At 58.9% G+C, this 16140-nt stretch overlaps 1 protein-coding gene across 1 annotated transcript in view; it reads left to right on the top strand.

Annotated features, from left to right (window-relative positions):
• Positions 1-2034: 2034 nt before the first annotated feature.
• The window catches only part of SDC3 (syndecan 3), a 48004-nt gene continuing 33898 nt past the window's right edge, over positions 2035-16140 (top strand). The window contains exon 1 of the mRNA XM_074850762.1: positions 2035-2231. Within this exon, the coding sequence (XP_074706863.1) occupies positions 2136-2231 (96 nt within the window). The 5' untranslated portion in view covers positions 2035-2135. The remainder of the gene's footprint in view (positions 2232-16140) is intronic.

Here is a 16140-nt window from a genome sequence, read left to right as displayed (position 1 = left end):
CCTCTCTCCCCGCCGCGCGTCAGGGGCCACCTCTGGGTGACAACCCCTTGGTGGGGACCTGCAGGGACCGCGCCCCCCCCGGCTCCCTGCCCTGCGGGGGGGCAGCGCGGCGGAGCTGCAGGGGTGGCCGCGGCCGCGGCGGGGCGGTGCAGCCCCAGCAACGCGCCCCTGTCCCCGCTCCGGTCCCCTGCCCCGCCCCAGGGACCCCCCCGCTGCCCCAGGGACACCCCCCCCCGCCCCTCAGCCCTCCGACCCACCCCCCCTGCGTTTCTGCACCACCACCCAAAGCCTTTCCCCAGGTTTTGCTCCCCCCTCCCAGCTTCGTGCCGATGATATTAATTTTTTTTTTTTAAATAATATTAATTTGGATCCTGCTAATTACAGCGCAATTAAAACAGAGAGAAGTGACTCAGGTGGGGACCCCGAGGCAGAGCCCCCTGAGATGTTTCACACCCCCAAAGAGTTGCTCTGAGTTTCCCATCAAACGGGGAACGGGAGGATGCTCTGCTGGGGGACGTGCCCCAGTTCTCCCCCTCCAGGGGCTGCCCCCCAATTTTTAGCTGAATGTGGCTGATTTCCCCTCCTAACCCGGCTGGGAGGGCAGTGCCCCTTCTTCCAGGTAACGCCCCTTCTCCCCCCTTGGCCCCCTCCTGGGGTATATGTTGCATTCAGATGAGGTTTTCTTATGAGAATCCGAGTATATTTTTAGGCTTTTCACAGAAACCGTGCGAGAGCCATTAGGAGGAATCACACGCGTGTGAGAAACGACTCATTTATATCCCATCCCGTCTGTTCCCAGCTCACCCACAGCTACCGCCTCCCGGGCCCTTCGGGGGGACTGAATGCCCCAATGCGGAGCAAAGTCACCCCAGGGCCACCTGGCAGCCACGTGGAAGTCACTGTCACGACAGGGGACTGCCCTGTCCTCTGACCCCACTGTTCTTTTTGTTGTTGTTGAAAGGGGAAACTGAGGCTCGGTGCTGTGGGGCTGCCTGAGGCACTGCCCCAGGGCTGGATTTCCCCCTCCCGGGTTGTACCCCCGGGGGGGGTCCTGGCCCCAGCACCCAAGCAAGGGTGACTGATGGAGGGGTTTAGGGTGGGGTCCCACCACGAAGGACCTGGTTCCTCTCCCCCATCTACCTCGAGGTGACCCTGTCTGCCCCCTGAGTCCCCCCACCTACCCCTGGGCCCCCTCCAACTGCCCCTGAGTCCCCCCATTGCCTCAGCACCACCTCATCTACCCTTCAGCCCCCTCAATCTGCCCCACGTCCCCCCTGTATCTACCCTTGAGACCCTCATCTGTCCCAGGACCCCCCCTCCCCATCCCAGGGTCCCCCCCAGTCTGCACCAGGGTTGCTACCACCTGCTCCAGCCCTCCCCCATCTACCCCTGAGTCCCCACATCTGCCCCCCAGGCCCTTCCATGTACCCCTGCATCCCCAGTGTGCCTCAGGTCCCCCCCAGTTTGCCCCAGTCCCCTTCTTTACCTACCCCAGTCCCCCTGCATCTACCCCAGGTCCCTCCAGTCTGCCCCAGATCCCCCCTACATCTCCCCAGGGTGTCCTCTATCTGCCCCAGGTCCCCCCTCATCGACCCCTGGATTCTCCCCGTCTGCCCCAGGCCTTCCCCAGTTTGCCCCAGTCCTGTCCTTTACTTACTCCAGTCCCCGCCCATCTACCCCACAGTCTGTCCTAGACCCCCCCTGCATCTACCCCAGCGTCCCCCATCTGTCCCAGTCCCCCCCATCTACCTCTGGCTCCCCCAAATCCTCCCTACATCCCCCCTGTATCTACCCCAGGCTCCCCCCATCTGCCCCAGGCTCCCCCCACCCATCCACTCACCCCCCCCCCCTCCCCCCCATCCCGTTCCCCTCGGGCCGGGTCCGGGGGTGGGCGGGATCGTGGGGGGGGGGGGGGGGGCGCTGGTCCGGCGCTTCCTGCGAGGCGTCGGCGGGGACGGGGGGGGGTGCGCGGCGGGGAGGGCGGCGCGGCGGCGGCGGCCCGCACCCACCCCCCCACCCCCAGCCACGCCGCCTCCCGCGGGCGGCGGCAACAAAGGCCCTTCCCCGCCCCCGCCGCCGCCTCCCGCCGCCGCTGCAGCCGCCGCCGCCGCCGCCACCGTCCTTGCGGCAGGAAGATGCCCGGGGAGGTGCCGCCGCCGGCGCCCCGGGGGCTGCGGAGCCTCGCGGTGCTGCTGCTGCTGCTGGGGGGGGTGGGCGCCCGCGCCGCGCTGGTGAGTGGGGGCGACCACGGGGGGGGGGGGGGGGGACACGGGGACCGGCGTCGCGCGTGGAGCGGCGACGGGTGTGGGGGGGGCACCGGCATCGCGCACGGGCTGGGATCGTGGTGCGTGGGGGGCACCCCCGCGCCGGGCTGCGGGCGTGGGAGCGGGATCGTGCGTGGACCGGCACCGGGCGGGGAGGGGGGGGGGGGACCGGCAGCCGGCTGGGGGGGGCGGCGGCACCCTGCCCTGGGGCGTGGACGGGGGGTCCCGGAGCCGGCACCCCGCGGCGGTGGGAGAGGGGGGGCAGTGGGGTCCCGCACCCTGCTCGGGTGGGGTCGGGCCGGTACCTCGCTGGGTGGCTGGGGCGGGGGGGGGGCTCTGGGAATCCGCCGCCCACCTTGGGGGGGGGCACCCAGCTCTCGAGGGGCTCCGCTCCCCCACATCCTGCCCCCCTACCCCACCCCGTCCCTGCCCGCACAGCCCCCCCAAAGCCACAGACCCCCAGCGGGCAGCGCCGGCAGGAGCTGGTGCCCCCCCCCCACCCCAGGGTGCCCCCTCCCCTGCGCACCCCGGGCAGTGCTGGGGCAGGGGCTGAGCCCGGGGGTGCAGGCAGGGCTGGGCAGGGCCGGCAGGAGCAGGCAGGCGGGGGGCGGGGGGCCGGGGCCCCGCCGTGTGCGTGGGGAGGGGGATGCAGGCAGATGCCATTTGAAGGTCGTAGGGAAACACGCCTTAAAAATAACCCCGCAAGGGGGAGAGGGAGGAAAATCCCGCTCCTGCCCGCTCCCACTTCTCAGTGGCAGGACAAACTTGGGGGGTTTTGCCCTGCCTGCCCCCCTGCCTGCCCCCGGGAATCTCTCTTGCATCTCCAGCCCCTTACGGGATGGGCAGGGGTAGATACAGGCAAGCCCTGCCTGCAGCTCGCCCCTTGCCTGCACAGGCATTGCCCCGCTCTGCCCGGGAGGTTTTCCCAGTTTTCCCAGTCCTGCTCACGGGAGAGGATTGCGATGTCAGCAGGAGGAAAGGGTCTGTGGTTTCTTGTGGCACTTCTAAAACTGCTTGTGCCCACTGGGAAACCCTTCCATCAGAGCCACCCTGCGCTGCCCGCACCCTGCGCTGCCCGCACCCATCATGGGCACCCGGGTGGCTTTGTGGGACACTGGCTGCTGGGTGATGCTCTACGGGAAGGACCCTCCTGCAGCCAGAAGATGCTTTTCCCACCCAACCAGCACAGCCCAGGAGGAACAGGAGAGCGTGGCGGGGAGGAAGGCTGCCTCCTCCTCCTCTCTTTAAGAGGGGAAGAAGCCCCAGGGCCTGGCTGCTCGCCAGCGCTCGACCTGCTGCGTTAAATAACCCAGAGCTCTCCCCCATCCTCCTGGGGGTCTGGTTTGTGGGTGCCATGGGCCGACACCTCTATTTCCGCGGGGCAGCGGGTGCGTGCGGGGCGCTCGCCCGGCTCCCCGGGCAGCGGTTATTCCCCTCCTGAAAAGGCAGATGCAACTTTGGTGTTTCCGAGGAGGCTGCTGAGCCGGTATTGCGAAGACCATCAGGTGTGTGATTTACACATTGGAACAGTGATAAATATTGTGGCTCCTGGCGATGCCACGCGGCCGCTCGCGCGGTGGATCAAAGGGTGGTTTATTAAAGCCGAATATTGCGCTTTGCTATTGATCCGGGGAAGCCCAAGCTCCGCCGGCGGCTCCCCTCCATCGCTGGGTGCCCGCAGGGGTGAGAGGTGTGTGCGGCCGTGCCAGCGTCTCCAGCACCCGTGGCAGGCGTGGGGTCGGCTGCGTGGGCGCTTGCTCCCCCCTAAATAAGCTTTTCCTCTTCCCCATTTGAGGAATTTTAGTTGCTGGTTAGTGGATGGCGACGCAGGCAGTTGCTGGCATTTGCTGAGGGTAATTAGGCAGGAAAGGTTACGGGCTTATTAAATGCCAGGATGGGAGGTGATGGGGTGCTGGGGTGCTCCTGGGGACCACAGGGGCTGGGGGAGGCAGCACAGGGCAGGAGGAGGCAGCTCCAGGGGACGTCGGGCGTCCTCACCTGGAGGGGACCGAGGCCTCTCCTCTCCCTTCCTTCTCTTCATTGAAGCTTTGAAATCGTTTGGTCTTGTTGGACAAAGTCTCAGCTTCTCCCTGGGGTCACCGGGATGGGAAGCAATGACTGGGCACAGCTCTGGTGCCTCCCAGCTGGATGCTGTGATAATGGGGTGGGGGATGGATTTGGGGACCCCCGTCTCCCTGGTGCAGCTGTGTGGGCAAGTGGGTAACGCTGTCTGCAAACCCTGTGCTGGATCCTGGTCCCTGCCAGGGAGCCCAGCTCCAGCGCAGCACCCGGAGAATTAATTAATATTTGAACTGCGGAGACCGGACAAATAACTCCGGTTCCCGTTGGCATCGAGCCCACGAGCTCCCCGGGACGGGCCCAGCCCCGCGTGTCCCTGTCCTCAGCACGGGGCCGTGGTGTTGCTGGAGCGTTTGGGAACTGTAACGAGTCTCCCGGGACTCAGCGCTCCCCTTTGATCCCCTGACCGCTGTGATCCCTCTTGGCCCCGGGTCTGGGGAAGCTGGGATCGGTCCCTTTAACCCTTTGTGTGTCTCTGTGGGAGCGCTACGGGGCAGGGGCTGCCTCTCCTGGTGAGACCTGATCCTGGCAGTGGGTTTTCCCGACAGTGTCGTGGACACCTGGGTTTGGTTTTGGCCGGGATTCCCCAGGGCTGTAAAGCTCACGACCTCACCCTGTCCATCCCTGCTGAGCCCCATCTCTTGCCTCATCGGTTTGGAGCTGGCTGTGGACCAGGAGCAGGAGATCCAGGCTCCTCGGTGGAGAGGAGCCTCCACATGTCTGTGCGAGGGTGAGCTCAACCCCTTATTAGACACCCGAGAACCCCAGAGCAGGCTGTTTTCAGCCTGCAGAGCTGGCTGCTGCCCACCCCGCAGACCACACGCAGGCTGGGGGGGGTTGCTCCTTCCTCCTCCTTTTCCTCCTCCGTGCAGGCCGCCAGTGGGGAGCCGGGGCGCTGGCAGCCGAGTGGCATCCGGGGACTGTTTGGGGCCAGAGCGGGCAGGGGAGAGGGCAGCGCTGCTCACGTTAATTAAATGCAGGCAAAGCGCAGGCTGATGAGCTTTAATCAGCGAGGGTGGCCTGTGCGCTGGGCTGTGGCGAGGTGCCGGGGGAGTGGGTGCCTCCAGCCAGCCCTGTGTGACACCCCCGGCCTGGGGACCCCGAGTGCCTGGGCGTGCTGGGGAAGGATGCTTTGCCTTGGCCCTGGCTGGCTGGCCCAGCCCTGACCTTAGGGATCAACTCGTCACCTTAATTACTGAGAGCATCAATTAGTCGTAACCTTTCTGCAGGTCCCGGCCGGCCGCTCACATCCCTGTCCCTGCTGGAGCTCTGCCCAGGGGCCGGCCTCATCCTGCTTCTCTTTGTGGGCTGTCGGGGAGGTGATTTTCATTTAGTCGCAGCACGTGTCTCCGTGGGGGTCTCCTGGCGAGGGTCGGTGTGGGACGGTCCCTTGCTCCTTGCAATCCCTTAAATTCACCCTTGGTCAATCCAGAGGGATGATGGGGAACGCGGGACCCAGAGATGCCCCACGGCGCCGCAGAGGTTTGGGGTGGAGCATCCGCCTCCCCCTGCAAGAGGATTTGGGGGTTTCAGCATCCCCTGCAGCTCTGGGTACCCATGTGGGGGCTTGGGGATTTGCAGGGCACCCTTATTTCCATGATGTTTGCTGGTGGCCAGCCTGGCACTGGGGCCACAGAGGGGTTTTCCCCTCTGAGGTTCGTGGGTGCTCTGGGGGCTGCCGTGAAATTATGTGGCATGTAATGAGTCTTCTAGGACTCAGCTTGGCTCCCAGCAGGGAGGATTTGAGCTCTCTGGTGTGAGCTGGGGTAGCACAGTGATTTGACCCAGCCCTGCTCCAAGGGACATCCCAGCTCTCCCCATCCAGCCGCACTCAGCACCCAGCTCCTTCCTCTTCTGAGCAAGATGTGAAGCAAGCTCATGGAGAAACTGAGGAGAAAAAAATATTTTTTTTTTTAAAAAAAAGGGTCCCAGAGTTTCTCAAAGGGCACAGGGTCCTCTGGCCATTGGTACCTCCTGCGTGGCCTGGGCAAAGTGGGAGTTAAGTCCTCAAGTGTCTGTAAGGCTCCTTTTCCCCTCGGGAGACGCGCGGCAGCCCTGGGAGACGGTGGCCGGGCCTGGGGAATGCCCGTCCCTGGCGTGACGTGAGTCGGGTACCAAACCCCGCCGGGGCGGCACTGAAACCGGGGCTGTGCCCTGGGAAACGGGAGCCTTTCCCTTCCTGAATCCTTAAAGATTTTAAAATAGTTTTAGGGAGGGGTATTAATTCTGTGCCCACGTCCTCGTCCCACTGAGCTTTCCCCATGCTCGGAGCAGGGCAGGGGGCTGGGTCCAATTGCATCCCTGCACCCTGCATGGCTCTGGGTGTGCTTTTTGCTTTTATTCTGCTCCTCAATGCATAAACCCAGCACTTGGCATCTTTGCAAACCCAGCCTCGGCGCTCAGGAGTTGGGGAGCAGTTATTTGTGGGGAGAAACCCCCTTCAGCACGTGGTTCGGCATCCTCAGCATCCCCCCGCGTCCCCCTTCCCTCCGCACCCCCCGCTCCGGGTAACGCCTGCACGAGGCTCCTTTGGCTCAGGACCCCAGGGAGCTGCCAGAGAAGGATTTATCCTGCAAACGGGTGATGCCATCGAGCCTCCCTGGGCAGGAAGGGGGACGTGCCTCTGTTTTTCACCCCCGGCGGTGTCAGCCTGGCCCTGGCAGAAGATGCTGGTCCCTTGCCGGCCGTGTTGGTGCCGCAACACGTGTGCGGAGGGAGGAGCGGCTGCTCCCGGCTTCTCCATCCTCACTTTGTGCTTTTCCCTGTTCCCTTGATGAGGTGTTTTATAAGGGGAGAAAAATATTTGCCATCGGGAGTGTCCAGTGGTCCTTTGCCTCCCCTGGCCATGGCTTTCGCAAGCCACAGCCAGTGCCTGGCTCCAGGGAGAGCGGAGGTGGGAGGAAGGGTGACGGGGCGAAACAGAGAGCTTTTTGTGGCAACGCATACATCTTTCCCAGTTAATTAATTTGACATTTACGCCGAGTTTCTTGTGCAAAGCTCCCGAGTGTTTCGGTGACCTTCGTGAGCAGCGCACGGGGCAAAGGCCCCCCCCTTTGTGTCCAGCCCCGCGGGGCAGGACGGGAGCTGCTGGAAGTCAAGGAAGGATGTGGCCGGATCCAGGCAGAGGGCAGCTCCTGGGGCTGCCAAACTGAGCCTGGTTGCAGCATCTGCTCCCCTAAACCATGTTTTTTGGGGTCTTGTTGCGGTTGGGAGGGAATGGGATTGAACCTGAGGTCGTGCGGGTGGCACAGGGATGTTCCTTGTTGCTGTCGGGAAGGTGAAAGCATTTTTAGAGTGGGTTCTTTCAAGGCTTATTCTTAAAAATGACTCCAAAAGTTAATTCTGGTCCTGGTTAAACCAGTTTTTAACCCAGCTGTGGCAGCACATGCGATGCATTGAGCAGATGGAGGGGACAGCATGGATTTGGGGGTGGACAGTGATGGGTACCGCTGCAGTCCTCATCCTGGGCGTGATTCTCCCCAAACCTTGCAGCCCCCTTTTCCACCTCAGCATCCCAGAACAGGCGATTTCAGCTCTCTCCAGTCTGGCTCAGGATGTTCGCTGTGCCCTGGCCGTGCGATGTGCCCCCGCCGAGACGGAGGCTGCGTGTGTTTACATCTCTGCGGCCACGATGCAAAGCATCTCCCTCCCGCGGAACAGCTTGGCCGCAGCTCAAACTATTTATTTCAAGATAAAAATAACAGCAGCAACCTCAGGGCTGCTTCTTCTTTCCCGGCCGGTGGCAAAACAAGGAATATTTTAGCAAGAGGAGGGGGGGGAAAACTCAATGTGGGGGAGCTCAGAATGTGTCCCCAGTGCTGCAGCCCCAATGTGGGACCCAAATTGGGGTGGAGGAGGCTGGAACCGGGGAGAAGCGTTGTCTCTCAGGCGGCATGGAGCACAAATTGTTGGCAAAACAGTTTATTTGCCAAAAAATGCTGGTTTTGAGAGGAGGAGGAGGGGAATGAAGCTATTTCATGAGCCACGTTGGTGAGGCTGAATAACTGCTGAGAAGGGTGTGCAGTCCTGAGCGCGAGTTTGGCTTGGTTTATAAGTGATGCTCATGTTAGCAAATGTCAAAAATATACTGGAGGGCTGCCTTTTGGGTAGAGAGAGTGGGAGTTTTGTTCAAAAATGGGCATTTAAAAAAAAATCTTATTTATTTTTTTATTTTCTGCAAGGAGAGCTATAACTGAACAGAGAGCCCCTGTGTTTCTCTCCTACCCCAGAGCAGTTTTCCCTGCAGAGGCAGCAAGTGGTGGTGGCACGGAGCATGCAAAGAGCTTTACTACCCCAAACTAGGTGTCAGGCCACCATTTCCAGATCATTGAAGGCAAATTTTTGTCCACTGGTTCCCAACAACTTTTGTGGGTGCTGCCTGTCCTGGGGGTGTCTGTTGTGTCCTGAGATGCTGCCAGGAAACCTCTCCATCACACCCTATAAAGGTTAATTGGAGAAAGCTGGAATAATGCACTTTTTTCCCCTCTTTTGGAGGCTTTTTGGCAAGTAGCATGGTCCAGCCTTTACTTTTCCTTCTCCCTCGTGCACGGGCTGCACGTGTGTTTGCTCAGCGTGAGGTGAGGGTGTCGTGGGAATCTCCTGCCACTGGGACAGGGGTATTTAAGAGCTGGAGCTGAGTGTCACCGGAGATGGCACTTACGGAGAGAGCGGGGAGGAGGCAGGGACCAGCACTTAAACTGCTCCAAAGCCCTGGCTCCAGCCCAGTGGAAAAAGCCAGAGCTGCCAGGTATTTGTTGATGAAACGGGATGATTTTATACAGCTCTGACGATGCTTTAACCCGCACCCGGGAGGCTGCTCGGAGTGTGAGGTTCCCTTTTTTGGAGGTGCTGGGTGAGATGGCTGCTGTATCCCTGTGACTTTGGGGTGCTTTGGTCCTCGGCCAGTGTCACCGCTCCCTCTTCTTGCCTCCTTCTCTGGGACAAATAATGCAGAATATAATAAACCAGCTTTGCAGGGTGTCCCCTCTGCCTGAGGCCTGATGAGCTCGGTGCACCCCAGCCGGAGCAGTGTGACATGGAGCTACTTGTGCTCCCAGGGCACTAGTGAGGGCTAATTAAGCCCTAATTAGCCACCAGTGGTTGCAAGTCGGTGCCCTGCCAGCATGCAAGGCTCACGTCCTGGGTGGTGCTGCTGTTACCGCCATTGGACAATCACAAACCTGGGTAGGATCCTGGGGTTAATTAGCCCGGTGTTAATTAGGGAGCGTGCTGATATGTATTTGCTGATGGGGAAACAGGGGCATTAAACAAGGACCTGGGCATCAAACAGGGACTTGTGGCATCAAGTACAGCGGGCTGGGATGAAATAGAGTCCTGTGCTGGGCTCAGTGGCCGTGGGGCATCGTCATCCCACCCGGCTCCGAGGGGACCTGCCAGTGCCAGAGTTGTGGGAGCTGCACCCGGCTGGGATGCTCAGGTGAGCAGAGCTGCCTGGGACGCAGCACCCAGCCTCTGTAATCAGTTGTTTTTGTTTTCTCCTGGCACTGAAAGGAGCTGCTTCTCCCCATTTATCAGTAAATAATTGTTTTGGGTGCAACTTGCTCGTTAGCTGCCTGGCAAGCTGCAATTAGGCTGTGGGAGAGGGCTGTAGGGAGGGTTAGCAAGCTGGCTTGGCTCCTCGGGGTGTCCCCTGAAGTGCTGGGGTGTCAGGGCCATGGGGGCTCTTATTGCTGGGCAGGACTCTCTGGATTTTTGGGGTGTCAGTTATGAGCCACATCCCTCAGTGCTGTAATTGGGGCGATGCAGCTGGTTCTCGCTTTTTACCCTCTTGCCTTTAACGAGGATTAATTAATGCCTGCTCCTCCGACTGAGGGTGCCTGTCCCATCTCCAGGCCGTGGCGTTTAAAGCCACGCATGGGACCTTGCAGCGTGGGTCACGCCACCCCCAATCATCCCTACGTGGGTGTCCTTAAATCCACTGCGGGTGTTCCCCAGGGTTGTTCCTGCGGAGGTGGGTGGATGCTCTCCATGCCGGGGGGATATTGCAGCCCAGCTCTCCCTCCAGGATGCCTGGTCCTGGACAGGATCAGGTCGTGGCTGTGGAGCATCTTGAATCCCTTTATTTTCCATGGCAGGAGCTCTTCAAACACCCCGCGAAAGGCTGGAGGAGGAGGGTGGGAGGGAAGGCTCTTGCTGCCCTGGAGGAAGAGTGCTGCAGGGATGGGATGGGCACGGCTGGGTTTGCAGGGATTGCCTGGTACCCGCGGGCCGGTCCCTGGCGCCTCGTCCCTCGCGGGGATGTGTGTGTCCCTACGGACATTTCTCCATCGGTGACATCCCGCAGCAGCACCCACCGTCTTTGGAGCAGCTGTGCCTCCTTGCTGCGGGCCGAGCTCACCTGGACTGTGCCTGCTAACTCTTACAGTAAAAAAAAGGCTGCAAAAAGTCAGCAGGGAGGATGCGCCATGGGGGTCTGCATCCTCGGAGCCAGACACCCCCCTCTGCCAGCGTGAAATCCTCCAGATCCCCCAGATGCTCACAAAACGCCCCTGCTACGCACACGCTCGCCCCACCGGAGATGTGTGTGCAAAGGATGCTGATTACCAAAGTTTGGGCTCGCTTTGCAGACGACCAACCTCTATTTGTCTGTAACATCCCAAGTGAGACCCAGAATTAGTCTGTGAGGGACGTGTCCTTTGGGTATTTTCAGTTGATGTGTGGAGAAGGGGGAAAAAAAAAACCCTGGCCGGGCTCTGCATGCAGCAATCCAGCTTCAAACGCGCCCTGACTCGAGAGGAAATTGGAATTACACCAGCTGTAAAGGGAAGGCAGCAGGCCGGGATGGCTGGGGCTGAAGGAAGCAATAGCTCTGTGTCCTTCCTCCCTCCTACCAGAGGAGAGAGTTTTTTGAGTCTAAACAGTGACTTTTTAGCTCCAAACGCCTGGGGCTGTCTCCTTGGGATGCTCCTATCCAGCCCTTGAGCACCCGGGTTTTGTGCTGGGTTAAAAGCCCCAGCAAAGGGTCTGGGGAAGATCAACCCCGTGGGCTCCTCTGTAGATTCCAACACTATAAAAAGAGTGTACTTCTGGTTTTGGTTTTTGGGGTTTTTTTTGTTTGTTTTTTTGGTTTTTTTTTTTTTCCCCAAGGAGCTTTTTGGCTGCTGGTCCCACCAGTTGTGAGTCTGAGGCTCTGGCTGGGGCCATCCTGGCTGCAAAGCACCCGGCGATAGGGGAGAGGGTCCCAGGAGCCCAAACATGGGGGTTTTTCCTTCTGACCCAGCTCCAAACTCCCTCTTTGCTCTCACCAGCTCCACCACTAGCAAAGGGCTTGTGCATCCGGGTGCTGTAACCCCGGGATCAAAAGCATTCCCGAATCCATGCTGGACAGCTTCATGCTCCTAGTGATGCTGGGGATACTGGGACTGGGAAGGGAGCAGTTGGTTTCCACCGGGCAGGATTGGGGTGTAAAGCCCCCACGCTCCCGACCTGCTCCTCATCCCTGCTTGCCTTCTGCTGACAAGATTTTTGCATCCCCTGGCTCAGGAAATGGCTGCTGCCCGCAGGCAGCCGGGCGTCCCCCTCCCCATCCCTCTCCCCCCTTATTTTCCTTCCTTCAGCCGGAGTGTTTTGCCTGATGGACTGTATTAAAGTCAGGACGTGAGGAGGACAAGCTGCCAGCAATTAGTCCGTGTGGGCCCTCCCCCAGCCACGTGTGTGAGAGGAGCAGGGCTGGACTCCGAGGTTTTGGGAGAAAGGACCGTTTCTTCCCTCCTGCTCCGCTTTGGATGCTCGGAGCAGACGAGGGGCTGCGTGGAGTGAATTTCCCATCCCCTGGGAAATGCTCTTGGTGACATGAGTTGTGCTGGGCACCTGCTTTTTTGGACAGGAGTCACAGACCAGCGTCTGGCTTGTTCCTCTCAGCTCTGCAGCTCACCCTCTTTGCTTCAGATTTGGCCAAAAAACTCCAAATCTCTCCCCAAAACCCCCTGACCCCCAGCAGATGAGCATCCCACATGTCCTCTCCCATGGCAGTGCAGGGGACCGGTGGGTTTGGGGCCGATCCTGGCTCCCAGGCGGGATGCTCACCCCAGCACCCACTCTGCTGCTGCAAGCACGGGCTGGATCCTGCCTCTCCCGTGCAATTCCAGCTGCTCCCAGCGAGCGCAGTTGGAGTTTGCCTCCAGCTATAAATATCTCAGAGAGCAGCAAAGCCCCCAAAGGGTTTAGGCACTATATATAGCTTTCTGCAGCAGAAAGACATCTTCCATGGAGGCCGGGTGGTGGGATCCCCTTCTAGAAGTGGGGGGAAGGAGAGGACACGATGAGGGGGATGTTGACTTTCCATGTGGATACGGGGCTGGATCCTCTCCCTGTGGCCGGTGTCCTGCTCCCTTTGCACCCTGGCAGCACCCAGCTGCTCCATTCCGGGTCTTGCTTATGCTGAGCATCAGCAAAAGTTGCTGTCAGAGCATAGAGGAAAGGGACATAAAACATTTATAGCCCTTGAAAATCGTCAAGGAAATGTCTGTCTCAGTTAAAATAGCAAGAGCAATTAGAGGATAAAAAAAACCCCACCCCAACAACACAGTTTGTGTGTTATTCCAGCTCTTTTCCGAGTGCTTCCCATCCTCAGCTGGGTTTGCAGGCTCCCTGTCTCCTGCTCTCCCATCTCGGTGCCTCTGGAGGATGGGACAAGGTCTAAACCCCCCCTCCCATAACCAGGAGTACCAAACCAGTCTGAAAACCCAGTCTCGTGGCTCTCCCAAAAATGTTAAAAACTCAATCTTGACTTCTCATGAAAGGGCACCGAGAAGTTAATTGGGTTCTTTCTTCTTTTTGGTGTTTGCAGTGATGCTGGAGCAGGGTTGGTGCCTCCCGCGTGTCTCTGGACACTGTTAATTAAGGAAGCCACAAGCTTGAACTTCTCCAGCGCCTTGGCCAGCTGCAGTGGGATTTATCGTGTGCAAATGGGTCCTTCCCCTCCCCGGGCTGCAGCGGGGGCAAGGATGGGGTGGGAGATGAGGGAAAACAGGCGCTTTCAGAGAAACAGGCCAAATCCTGTGGATAAGGGGAATTTTGATGTTGCTTTGTTTGACCCAGTATCTTCCAGGGAAAAAAAAATCCCCAGTCCTCCAGCAGGCAGCAGGGCTCAAGGGTCACACTTGTTTGTTCAAGCCTTGCACTTCCCTTGCCTAAACATCAGTGGTTTAGTGGGCTTTCATGACTTTTTCTTTCCTTGTGCAAAAGTTTTGACCTGTCTGAAGAGCACAGCCTCTTCTCTGGGGCAAGAAGATGGAGGTTCAGCATCCACCGTGGTTGTGGTCCGGGACTGGACATGGGCTGGGGCTGCCTCTGCCACAGCACCTGGCGTTGTGGCGTTTGCGTTGCTGAAGGTTTTGGGGACCAGGGCTTGTCTTGGCAAAGAGCTCCGAGGGTTTGCACACCCCGGCCGGGTGGCTCCGCGACCGAGCGCCTGGCACGGCGCAGCTTGAACCTCGCTTGTATGAGAAAGAGGAAAGAAAATCCCAGGAGGGGAAATCCGGGGAGGAAGAGCAGGGCTGGGTGAAACGGCCAGAAGGGCATCGGGCGGGCGCTGCCCGGGGGCAGCAGTGGGTCCTGCCCGCGCCGCGAGGGAGGGGACCTGGAAAACCACATTTTCCTGGAGCTGACAGTTCCACTGAAGTGTAGGAAAGTGCTTTCTGGAAAAAAAAAAAAAAAAAAGAACCTGTTATAAAGACAAGCTGGCCGGTTTCGACTTGAAACGAAGGGTTGGTTGGTGTTTTGAGCTAATAAGTGTCTTGCCTTTTGTGTGTTTGCTTTTGCAATGACGTGCCTTTCTGGTGCGATCGCACCAGTAGTGAAACCCGCATGAAAACCTTCCCATTTTGTGAAATCAAAATTTTGGGTCCATTTCCTTCACCCACTGGGCTGTGAGAGCTTCTTGGGATCCTGTTTTCAAGCTCTGATGGTTGACTTAAGAGCTGAAAATACTTTTTTAAGCACAAGGCGAATCCCTCAACTCATGGAGCTGAGGCTTTGGGGTTTCCCAAAGTTTCACACGGTGTGTGGTGGGAGATGGTCACTGTGTGGAGAGGTTCTTCCTTGCTCTGTACAGAACCCAGAAGCATCTCCCCAGGGGAGGAAGCTGAGCATGGGGTGAAACAAGCCCCGTGGTTTCTCCTGCTGGCGGCTGCCAGGGAGCCACGAGCATCCCGGTGCCCTGGCAGCACGCTCCCCTGGGATGGAGTTCTCCCTGCTTTCATTTTCCTCCAGCTCTGATGGCTTTTGGTTTGTGGGTGAGAAGAGTTGCAGGGCTCGAGATGGCGAGGCTGGGTCCTGGGTGTAGTTGGGTGGTATTTGCCTGGGGATGCTGGTACCTGTCCCTGTGTGGGTACGTGGGACAGCCCCCACGCAGGGATGCTGGTACCTGTCCCCATGGGGGGATGCTGGTATGTTTGACAACGCACTCACCACCCACCCTCAGAAGAAAAAAGGTTTCTCTCCTTCCCCTCTCAACCCTCCCTGGGCTGGCAGAACATTTTCTTTCTTTTTGTCTTTTTTTCATGCTTTCAGCCACGGAGCACTAAAGCAAACTACTCTGGATGGAAAAGAGGCCTCAGATACAGTGAAACAGCTTCCTCTTGTATGGTTGGTTGTTCCTCACCTGCTTCCAAGGACTATATCTGAGAGCTGGTTGAGGTGGTTTTTATTTTCCTTCTACAATAATAAGTTTTTCTTCAACAGCAGGGACTGGAAGCCCTGAATAGCTCTGAACAAATAACACAAAATGTGTCAGGAAGAGGTATTTCCACCAGAAGGCTAAAGCTGCTTTGAATCTTTGCTATTGTAGAAAGACTGAGCAGAAGCCTCCTTCCTGCCTGAATATTTGCTGAGAGCTGCCCAGACTGAGGGAAATAACAGGGTGTGAAATAAATATCGGCATTTCTCCCCTCAGGGACTTCCTGGTGCCATCCCCAATTCATACCCACAGGTGAACGCTGCTGAAACGCCTGCGAGCGGGAAGATGCTCAGCAGCAGTGGATTATGTTGCGGGTTTTTTTTTTTTCCTTAATGGAAAAAGCCGTGTTTGTACAGAAACCAATCGGTTTCTGCGGTCCTTAAGGGAAAGAGCGTCCCAGAGGCACCAGTAGAAGCTTATCATTTTATGTTCAGTGCTGAAAAAAGGCTTATAAAATTAAAAATAGTGTGTAGAGGTTGCGTGGGGGTCTTTATACCATGTGCCCCATCTTGCAAGAGCCTCTTGCTAGTGGGACTCTGGAATGGCAGTGAGGGCTGGGAGATGGAGACGTGAAGGAGCTGAGCCCCCACAGCTCGTGACACGTGTGGGAACCAAGTCCTGAGCTTGCTCAGCGCTCCAGAGCAAGTCCCAGCAAGCGTGTGATTAAACCCGGCGGATGCTCAGAGCCCACCGGTCCCTTCCCGTAGGTATCGACGCCGACAGCGCTTTGGAGGTGCGAGCAGCCGTCGCATCCCCCAGGAGCTGCCGGTTTGGGTGTGAAAACTGGGAGATGTGTCAAAAGTGGGACTCCCAAACTATTTCTGCTCTTCATGGGGGAGTGGGCTGCTCTGGGGGGGCTGAGCTGAGCCTGCTGCAGCCCCCGAACGTGCCCACGTCCCGCTGGGGTGGCAGGAAAGTAGGTCGTGGCCGCGCTGGCGTGGCGGGCTCCGTCCTACATATGTAAATCGGGTCTATTTCTGGCCACTCGCATGACGGCGGGCTCAGGCGGCTCTGAGCGATACCTCGCTCCCGGTCCCCTCCATGGGGCTCGTCCGGGCAGTGCCAGGGCCATGAGGGTCCATCCAATCCTGTTTCCAC

The sequence above is a fragment of the Strix aluco genome, chromosome 26 (assembly GCF_031877795.1).
Source record: "Strix aluco isolate bStrAlu1 chromosome 26, bStrAlu1.hap1, whole genome shotgun sequence".
NCBI lineage: Eukaryota > Metazoa > Chordata > Aves > Strigiformes > Strigidae > Strix > Strix aluco.
This window is presented reverse-complemented; position numbering and strand designations above follow the sequence as displayed.